The 10525-nt window shown below is 40.5% G+C and overlaps 1 protein-coding gene across 1 annotated transcript; it reads right to left on the bottom strand.

Annotated features, from left to right (window-relative positions):
* Window positions 1-48: 48 nt before the first annotated feature.
* On the bottom strand, window positions 49-10335 carry cdc7 (cell division cycle 7 homolog). The gene is made up of 12 exons (XM_080906797.1): window positions 10152-10335; window positions 9830-9917; window positions 9040-9126; window positions 8799-8934; window positions 7898-7991; window positions 7581-7723; window positions 4663-4996; window positions 4372-4479; window positions 3271-3428; window positions 2924-3006; window positions 2454-2603; window positions 49-1653 (listed from the first exon to the last, which is right to left on the bottom strand). Exons 2-12 carry the CDS (start codon window positions 9915-9917, stop codon window positions 1199-1201), a joined length of 1836 nt encoding a protein of 611 aa, XP_080762923.1. The 5' UTR covers window positions 10152-10335; the 3' UTR covers window positions 49-1198.
* Window positions 10336-10525: the final 190 nt, after the last annotated feature.

Below are 10525 nucleotides of genomic sequence, written 5' to 3'. Positions count from 1 at the left end.
CTCCTGCCGTCACAAAAATATCTCAAGTTCATGCAGCCTGTGTTGCCCAGAACACTCTAGCACAAAGAGATGCTATAGGTTATAAAGGTAAAAACAAAAAAAGACTCAGAAAAGTAGCTCACAAAACGATACATAAGTTTACAAAGTGCAAAAGGGTAAACACACTTAAAGTAATAAAATGTATCCCATGTAACAGAATTGTTTAAAATTAAGTCTATAGAATTTAGATTTAAGCAGTGATTCAAAGGAAGTCTGGCTCTGTGTGCTCGATCTTCTCAGGTAGGTCATTCCAGATGTGAGGGGGCCTGAAAAAGCAAAATCACCTACAGATTTAAATTCTTGCCTTTAGCACAGCCTGAAGGGTCCAACCCGAGGCTGTGAGCAGGCACACGTGGGGTCAGAGGTTCTGCTACGTACATCGAGGCCACAGGCGCGTTTTGACAAGAGAGAGAGCAACTTTTCATTAATGCCAGAGAAGAGAGCAGCAATAGTCCAATCTTGAGAAAATACTTCCTTTCATTCATTCAACCATTTTTAAAAAACTTTGCAAAATTTGGTGATATTAGCAATTCATAAGCAAGTTATTTCACTACAACCCATATTTTTACCCCAGGTTACTACAAAAAATAAATAAATGCTGAACTGTTTTCTTGGGTCCAGGTAACAAAAAGTGGAAAATAAATTCCTTCTAAATGAATATAACCATGTAACCTGAATGAGAGACGTCATTTTGTTTTTGCCTTTATTATTAACCTGAACTGGGAAAAACTGACACTTCAGTGTTTTCCATAAATAAACCAAACTCAGACATGCACACACTAATGAAGCAGAATTTCACACATTCACAGGATACAGATATGCACCTTCAAATTAAAAGCCTTTATGGCAGTGATAACTGTAAACAAAATATGGATTATTCCCTCTTTAAAAGGTCAAGAGTTATAGCAATATCTGCAATGTTTCCACCATTTTAAAATGCCCTTCTTCACAGTTCTTTAGACTACATCATAGCTGCTGTGAATATAAGAAATCTTTACTTTGAGGTGCACCGTGTCAACCACGAAGCCGAAGGGGGGAAAACTGCAGCACCTTACAAGGAGTGAACGTTCTCTCTCATGCTGACGTGCCTTTTCTGCACCTGAACCACAGCCTAGGACATCATAGTTTTACTGGTTCCTGGTGCTCTCACAGCACAGTCTCACAGGTCTTTGAACAGCGGGTGTTGAAGAGCCTGAGCAGCTGTGATCCTGGTGGAAGGGTTCAGATCCAGCAGCTTATCCAGCAGGTCGTAAGCCTCATCGGGAACTCTGTCCCAGCCACGCTCATCCTCCTCCTCTCCCATCTTCTCCTGTTTTGGAAGGCGAGTTGCGGTGTCATTACCACCTGAATATTTGTGCTTGTTCGTGTGACTACACAAGAGTTCTGCAGGAGTTTCATCTGCTTCCTTTTTGTGTGGTTTGAGTGTTCTTTCAGTGGGACGGTGTGTGGGCGTATCATCTTGGATCTTGTGATGATGAGTGTCAGTGGAATCTGCAGTAGCCTCAGGAAGTGGTGTGACTTTGTTATCTGGCGATGGCCTCAATCCTCTGAGTGTCTCACACAGGGTCCTGAGGTCCTGTCGAGGGAGCTCCCGACTGCACACCACCGCTTTACCTGAATCAGATTCAAGCCCATAAAAATAAGATCACTCTGTACAGAGGTTTTTTACAACCCTGTTTCTGAAAATGTGACACTAAAATGTAAATGAAAACGGAACACAGTGATTTGTGAATCTTTTTCTTCCCATCTCAGGACCTAATAAAAACAATAATTCTATACTGTGTGAAATATATTTTTAAAAATAGTCGAGCTAAAAAGGTCATCCTAGATTCTCAGTCTTTCTGCGGTATGGAGATTATCCAGAACATCTCTGAAATGTTTTGGAACATCTGCATACGTCTTTTTCAGGGAAGGTCCTGCTGAACCTCTTTTAGGATTCATTTCAGCAGCACGGCTCCAGATGTTAAACTAAGATGTATGCAGGCCAGAGCTGTCACCCCCTGAATGCATTTGGAGCATCATGAAATCAAAAATACAACAAAGGAAGCCATGAATTCTTAAATCCTAAATCACGTGAGAGAAGGAAAGCATTTCACTGCACCCCCTGGTCTGATCAGGTTACAGAGTTTGCTACAAGACCTTTGCAGAAACATGGAGCTGGCATCAAATTTAAAACAACACAAAAAGTTTCATGTGTTGTTCTGCACCATTTTCAGTTCACTATACTTTTTTTTCATATTTATATTTATGCAGTGCATTAACTCTGAAAACTGTGCTGCAGAATATTGTTCCACTGCAGAATTATAGTGACTCTATTGGTGATGAACTGCCTGCAGGATTAATCACTGCAGTCTTGCAGGTGCATTGAGGATCTGCGTTCTGCAGAAGACCCAAAAGAAGACATTTATACGCACCGAACGACTTGGCAGCCTTGATGGTCTCTCTGGAGCCTCGTAGGGTCATGATCTGAACGAGCGCAATCATGTCATCGGTGGCCTTAAAGAACGGGTAACGGCCACTGAGCAGTGAGAGCAGGATCACACCAGCTGACCACACGTCTATGGCTGCAGTGCAGGGTGACAGGACAGGGGAGGGTGCAAGAGTGCAGATTAGTAAGAATAAAAAAGAGAACATCCCAAATTTGCTATTTTTAGGCAATTTTTGGAAAACCTGCCTGGCTCATATGACAGGAAATGTTACCAAGCATGAGAAAACAGATTTTGTTTTTTTAATACTAGAGAGCATCTCTGAGCATGCAGCACCTTAAATCACGTTCAACAAACCACATCAAAGCAGATGGGCTAAAGCAGCAGTGTGGTAGATACATATATTTATTTTCTTTGCTTTTAAACATGTATTATAAATAATGACTTGAGACACCCACCCGTGCCTTGGTTGGGACACTTTGTGAGGACTTCTGGTGCTCTAAACCCTGGAGTTCCTGCCCGGGGCGCCACCTGCGACTTTCTGCAGTCACAAACAAGGACAGGAATGAAGTATTAGAAGTGACACAAAACAGAAACTAACAATTCTTCGTTTAGTGGAAGTGGATTGGAACGAGAATTTAGTTTTAATAATAAATAATTTTTGTTCTTGTACAGCTGACACAAGCACCATTAAATCATATTTCATATAAATGAAAGAAATCATATAAATGTTTCACTGTCTAGAATAATGCCCAAAACATGTGCAAGGTAAACAGGAGGTGCAGGAGGATGTTTTGTTAGTTACCTGGACAAGCAGACGTTGCAGACCCGATCAGTGAAGTAGCAGTTACAGGTTAGACCTCGCTGTACGGGTCTCTGACTGCTGCTCTGGGTCCTGACAGGCAGGGTGGCTGAAGAGTACTTACAGCTGGTTGCGTCCTCTGTTTTACTTGGTTTTACCAGCTAAAGAGTAATGATGATTCAATTTTTAATGTCACCTCCAAAACACTCAAGGTCACCTTATATCACTTAATAATATATAATAAGACCCAGCAGGAAAAGTTGCAGCAGGGAACACAGTGTAGCTCAGTATGGGGTTTGATAGCACCTAATGCTATCAAACTGAATAAGCTTATATAAAAAAGTAATTTTATTTCTGTTAAGCAGTCCTACATGTGAACCTGAGAGACAAGAGTTGCAGAGCTTCGTCACAGCATAAGAGAAGCCTCTAAAAACCCATCTTGTCCATGCTGATGAAAGCTAATGACAGTAAATCTGTTGATGAGCCACAGGGAGTGGGAGGGAATGAAAGTCTGGAGGTCAGCGACATATGCAGCGCAAAGACTACAAAAAGCTTTCAGTGTTAATATTTTAAAGGTAATTAGTTGCAGTACAGGGAGGAAAAATAGCAAGGTTTAGGATTAGGATGGCTGTGTCATGTTCAGTGTGAACTGCATAACTGTAGATGAGCTGAATATGTTTTTTGGTGATGCACACCATGCTGAGCTACGGAAAGCTTTCAGCCAATAGCTCTTTCGGAATCACCCTGGTGGTGCAAATATACCATTTATGTCTCTCATAATGCGCTATTGTCGTTATCGTTTTCTTCCATCACTTCATAGTAAAACAATTTATTTTTGTAACAGGCTACAATTTAAATGTTTTTCTTGGCTAAATTGTCTTTTATGTGTAGACAAAACACTGGCTCATCCCTTTAGTTTAGTCCCTTTTCTATGCTTGGATCAAAGGTCAGTGTTGAGTGGATTAACAAACAAAAAAATGTTCCTCTTAAAATGCTTGGGTCCGGCCAATGTCCAAAGAAAAACTTTTCTTGCAAGAAAATCTAGAGATATGAGCAGCAGCTCAAGACTTTTGCACAGTACTGTAGTTTCCCCCCATTGCTTACCTCTGTCCTAATGGCAGCGTGTTTGGTGTTGGAGAGAGCTGGTGTGCAGCTGTTCAGGTCCCTCTCTCCAAACACAGTCCGTGGTGCTTTGCGTAGCTCTATCAAATCCTAAAGAAAACCAACATGGACGATGACATAAGCAAAACATAAACAATGATGTTATAAACATCCAACCATAACCATACTTCAGTCTTGTGCAACACAGTGAAGTGTAATTAGAGTAAATTTTATCACTGGACAGAAACACCTAATGAAGATAAAAATGATGGTAAATAAAATAAGTGCAGACACCTTTGTGTGCTTTGTGCGAGAGGTGGTCACAGTGGTGGTAGCAGAATGTGCTTTTTTAATCAGTGCTTTTCGAGAGGTTGAAGAAGCTGTGGTGGTGGAGGAAGATGCGGAGGAATTTGTTGGGTGTATTTGCTGCCGTGCAGGCAGTGGAAGAGAGGTGGAGACTGTTGTGGTTTTTGAAGAGAGTTTAGGTGGTGCTTTGCTCCGCTGTGCAGCCACTTGTTTCCCTGTGGACCCTCCACCTTTCTGTGATGGTCTCTTTCTCACCACCTTCAATAGCTCAATCTGGGTGTCAGCTGTACCCTGTGCCAGGCCGAAATCCACCAGTGCGTACCTGTGCATACAGTTACACAAAAAAACAAACCACAAAAGCCAAAATGTAATAAAGTGTATGTGGAATTTATTAGTGTAATTTACTTTTTAACATACATTCTAATCTTATAGCTGAGTGATGCTCCAGCACTGTATCAATATAGACAACACATAGCATCAGATCATGAGCACTACATCAGAATATTAGCATTAGAATTGACAACAGATTTATAAAGGGACGGCAATTGTTTTTTAATACCCGTACACTTTTTAATGTTATTTACTCAAAGCGTCTATCTGAACTTCCTGAACTTGTGATTTCTTTAGATGCTGAAAAGGCTTTCGATAGGGTGGAGTGGGAGTACTTGTTTGCAGTTTTAGAGAAATTTGGTTTTGGTGATAAATTTATTTCCTGGATTCGGCTTCTTTATTCGTCCCCTAAAGCCAGTGTTCATACTAATGATGTTTACTCTGATTATTTTGCGCTGGGTCGTGGTTGTCGTCAAGGTTGCCCTTTGTCTCCCTTACTCTTTGCCATTGCCATCGAGCCTCTGTCTATTACATTGCGATCTTCTTCTGTATTCAGGGGAATCATCCGTAATGGAATTACACATAAAGTATCATTGTATGCGGATGACTTGTTATTATATATGACTGACCCCGCATGCTCCATCCCTGCTGTTTTAAGTATTCTGGAGAACTTCAGTTCGTTTTCAGGTTATAAATTGAATTTGGGGAAAAGTGAGTGTTTTCCTGTTAATACGGCAGCACGTCAACTTCAACAGTCCGATCTACCCTTTCGTCTCAGTCCGTCTGGGTTTAAGTACTTAGGGATTAACGTGACTCGCTCTCTAGCTGGCCTTAAATCAGCAAATTTGTCTCCTCTTATATCTAGGGTCACATCTGATATTCAAAGATGGGGTAATCTCCCCCTTTCTTTAATCGGTAAGATTAACGTTGTTAAAATGAACATCTTACCAAAATTTTTATTTTTATTTCAGTCAATTCCCTTATTTTTGCCGAAACATTTTTTTGTTTCACTGGACAAGATTATTGGTTCTTTCATTTGGGGAGGGAAGCCACCTAGGGTCTCTAAAACTTTGCTGCAGCGATGCAGATTTAGTGGAGGACTTGCATTACCTAATTTTTTAGTCTATTACTGGGCCGCTCACATCCATAAACTTTGCTACTGGCTAAAATCTTCTGGTTCCTCGTGGTGTAAATTGGAGCTATCATCATGTAAGGGCTCTTCTTTACCGGCTTTGCTCTATTCCTCTTTACCCGTGAGACCCTCTCTGTACACTGATAATCAGGTGGTTCTTAACACACTCAAAATCTGGTTTCAGTTTAGACGTCACTTTAATTTTGTAATGCCGTCTTCCTCGGGTCCTCTAAGCGAAAACCATTTGTTTCCCCCTTCACTTTTGGACTCGACATTTTCAGTGTGGTGTGACAAGGGTATAAAACAGTTCAAACATTTATATGTGGATGGTGTTTTCGATAGTTTTCCCAACTTGTCTTCTCGTTACAATCTCCCTGTTACCCATTTGTTTCGCTATTTTCAAATTCGAAATTTTGTTGCCAAGTGTTTCCCAAATTTCCCCTCTTTACCTCCAGAACAGCAGTGGGAAACTACGTTATCATTTGTTCCTCATCACAGAGGAACCATTTCGAAACTCTATGATGCTATTCTGTCTTTTAGTAACCACTCTAATGTTAAGCTTAAGCGTACATGGGAAGAAGAACTGGGATTTCGAATACATGAGGAGTCTTGGGAACGGGCTATAACGAGGATACGATCTTCCACCTCCTGTGCTCGTCTTGGACTTATTCAATTTAAGGTCATACACAGGGTGCATTTCTCTAAGTCTAGACTTTCTGAATTGTATCCAGAAGTGGAAAATAAATGTGATAAATGCCATGGTTCTCCTTGTCACCTTAGCCACATGTTTTTTCTGTGCCCTGAGCTACAAGGTTTCTGGAAAAGGTATTTTGCTATTATGTCAACTGTTCTTGGGGTAACTCTTCATCCTTGTCCTCTGATTGCTGTGTTTGGGATTCCTGCTCGCTCACTTACACTTGATTCCACACAAAGGGATATTATAGCCTTCACATCCCTATTAGCGAGACGTCTAATATTGTTGCATTGGAAGTCTGCTAAGTATCCTACTATTTCCCGGTGGCTTAAAGATGTCATGTTTTTTTTAAAACTTGAAAAAATTAAATATACGTTGAGAGGTTGCACAGCCAAATTTTTTCACAAGTGGCAACCCTTTATCTCTTATTTTGCTAGTCTAGAGGTATTGCCTGTTTAAATCTACTTTTGTTACTGTTATATTCCTCTAATATGTTTGATGGTTGTGTTGATCTGTGTGGGACTGGGGGGGGGGGGGGGGGGGGGGGGGGGGGGGGGGTTGTGTTTTGTTTTTTTGTTGTTTTTTTCATATATATATATATATATGTTAATTTACTTAGGAAAATTAAGAAAGGTTGATTGTATTTCGGTAACTGCAAGTACTGTTTTCTTTTTTCAATAAAAATATTTTCAAAAAAAAAAAAAGAATTGACAACAGATAAAACATTACAAATGTTCTGCAGCTACTTACATTTTGCTCTTTCTGTTGTAGAGGAAATTGTTTGGTTTGATGTCTCGATGAATTATGCCAAACTGGTGGATGTGTTTCAGAGCCTTTAACAGGTGGTAGATGTACAGGCGGACCTCTTCAAAAGTTAGCGACCCAATGATGTCCTGGTGAATATGTTTAGTTTCAATCAGAAGTTTTAAAAGACATTTTTAAGCAACGTCAACATAATCAGGAGAAGAGACTGATTTAGAAGCTCAGATTGTGTCCATTAAAAATAAATAAATCACTTCAGTATAAACACTGCATGTCACTGCAGTAACATACGACAAAGTACCTACCACAATGGCTTGATGCTCCATGTAGGGCATTACAATCACCACATGGTCCTCCTTCCTGAAGCAGTATGTCACTCCCATCACATTCTCTCTGCCTCTGCAAAGTGGATTAAGGGCACAGCTCAGAAGACAGGCGTCATTTCATTATAATGTGTTATGTCTGCAAGAAATGTCAATCTCGGACGTTCACTTCCAAGAATCATTACAGAAGCACTCAACCACAAATGCACACTCATTTATAAATTGGTGTGTTTTATGCTGCACGTCTTGTCAACCCCAGCCAGCAGTGTACCAAACTGCGTAGGTTAAACTGAATCATAAGATGTCACAAATGAGAAACCCACACATCGATTTACCACAGCATAAAAATAAACTTAAAAGCAAGAAATCAAATAAAATTTGGTCTTTTCTGATTTTACATTTTTGGGATACTCGGCTCTTTCACAAACACAGTACCGGTAATACTAAAAGAAAAGTTAGTGTGGAGGTTAATTTGGACTGAGAACCTTCACAGACTTAATTTGGAGGTGTGCTACCAATTCCACATGGAATTATAGGAAAATTAAATAATAATCAAATTGAATCCCCGCATTATCTGTCAAAGAATAAAAACATACACTCACCAGCCACTTTATTAGGCACACCTACTTACTCTGCTCTTTATTGAAAATATCTAATCAGCCAATATCATATCAGCAACTCAATGCATTAGGCATGTAAGAAATGCCAAATATGAAAGTGCAACTCAAAGGAACTCTATAATTTAACCAGGTCCAGGTCTTTAAGAAGGATTAGTGACAGTGTATAGTGTTACAGTAACACAAACTAAATAAATAAATAGATGTTGATAGAAAAAACATCAGTGTAATGTCAATAAAATTCTAAGTTACTTCATTGGTCTCACCCTGCAACAGTGAGACACTGAAGCTCAGCAGCAATCCGTGTGGGATGGCTTGTTGGGATGAGATGCTTCAGTGCAAACATCTCTCTTCTCCCATCTCGCATCTGCGTCTCACCCAAGTATACTGAGCTGAACGTACCTAATGAAGACGCACAAATGTCATCAGCACTTCTCCTTATGAGGTTAGTGAACGGCTAACAATCCTTCTCCCAGCTGTATAAAAACTCCAAAACTGACTACGTACCTGCTCCAATTTTGTCTATAATGCGGAAAACTTTGGCTAGCTGAGGAACAGCTTTGTAAAGAAACTCAATGTCCATCTCCACGTCCGCTGGAAACAAACAAGACAAAAAAAATCAACTGTCAGAACACCATTACTAGTGTGGTGTATATGGTTAACACATAGAAAGTAATAGGAACGGGAAGGGAGAGAGATAGAGTATCGATACAGCTGTATAAGCCCGGCTTAATCTCAGGGTGGTGGGTTTGAGCGCTGCGTTGGGCGTTCGCATTGAGGGCAGGGATAGCTCAGTAGGTAGAGGCCCCATGATCGGAAGGTCGAGGGTTCAAATCCACTGAACGGCTACCCTGAGGTACCCCTGAGCAAGATACCGTCCCTACGCTGCTCCCCGGGCGCCCACTGCTTCACTGAGTGAATGTGTTAAATGCAGACGGAGATCAGTAACTGTGACACAATTTGGAGTTAAAGAAAAATACTGGCGGCCACACTGCTACCCCTCAGCCTTCTAGTAGATGCACTTATGGTATTATTTAAAAAAAATCCTACAATCTTAAAGTAAGTTTAAAAAGAATAAAGAAAGCAAAATAAATATAAAAAATATGATATGATTGTCTTAAAAATGAATTCTGCCCAGAGTGAGGTTATTAATACTGTGTGCAAACCCTAAGCTACAGTGACAAACTATAGCTGAGCACACAGATTTTAATTGTATATCAGCTATAATAATGTAGTTCCAATATAAGGATGCATTTCTACTGAAATATTTCTGTCATATCACAGTTGTCCAACTCACGGGAGATTTTCCGTTTCTTTTGACCTCTGTCAGCTTTCATAAGGCATCCGTCTGTGCTGGGCTCAACGCAGGCAGGAGAAAACTCCATCTGAAAACCAGAAAACAGGAACATCGTTAGAGACACTTACAGATGGAGCAAACACTCGTGATTTAAGTTTGGTAAACACTTTATTTAAAATATTCTGTAGCTGTACAAGTCCTCGTTACTGTAAACGTCTGCAGTTATAGTTTTTTGAAGAGCGCGGTCCGACTTCCTAGATACCACTAGCACTAGTTAGCTCGCTAACTGCAGCTGCTAGAGCAAAAACACAAAGAAACTTACCGCTTCAGTTGGTTGTAAAGTCCAAAAGTGTCTCAAATTAACGCCTCATAAAGTCACCATACAGCCCCGACCAACATCTCTACCGGTAAAGCATCAATTATAGGTTTATATTCCGCTCTGGCGGTGGCTGAAGAACTTTGTACAGACTTTCGGATTGAAGCGTCTCCGCCAACAACAAACTCCGCGCTAAAAGTGACGTCAACGAAATCTCGCGGTACAGCAGCAGAAATCACGTGACGCTCCAAGCACACGGACGAGAACGATTTAATTACAGTTGTGATGTATCGCTGCATGACTTATTTAAAACTAAAACTGCTGCCTGTGAATTACACGTTACACAGCCAAATAACAGTTTAGTGTTTTCTGTTTATTTT

The sequence above is a fragment of the Rhamphochromis sp. 'chilingali' genome, assembly GCF_963969265.1.
Source record: "Rhamphochromis sp. 'chilingali' genome assembly, chromosome: 16".
Lineage (NCBI taxonomy): Eukaryota > Metazoa > Chordata > Actinopteri > Cichliformes > Cichlidae > Rhamphochromis > Rhamphochromis sp. 'chilingali'.
This window is presented reverse-complemented; position numbering and strand designations above follow the sequence as displayed.

Excerpts from the sequence above, each read along its gene's own strand:
- cdc7 (XM_080906797.1), bottom strand. The coding sequence starts at position 9,917 with ATGGAGTTTTCTCCTGCCTGCGTTGAGCCCAGCACAGACGGATGCCTT. Across the intron at positions 2,604-2,923 it reads GTGTCCCAACCAAGGCACGG|CCATAGACGTGTGGTCAGCT; the intron begins GTGGGTGTCTCA and ends CCTGCACTGCAG. Across the intron at positions 1,654-2,453 it reads CAAGGCTGCCAAGTCGTTCG|GTAAAGCGGTGGTGTGCAGT; the intron begins GTGCGTATAAAT and ends AATCTGATTCAG.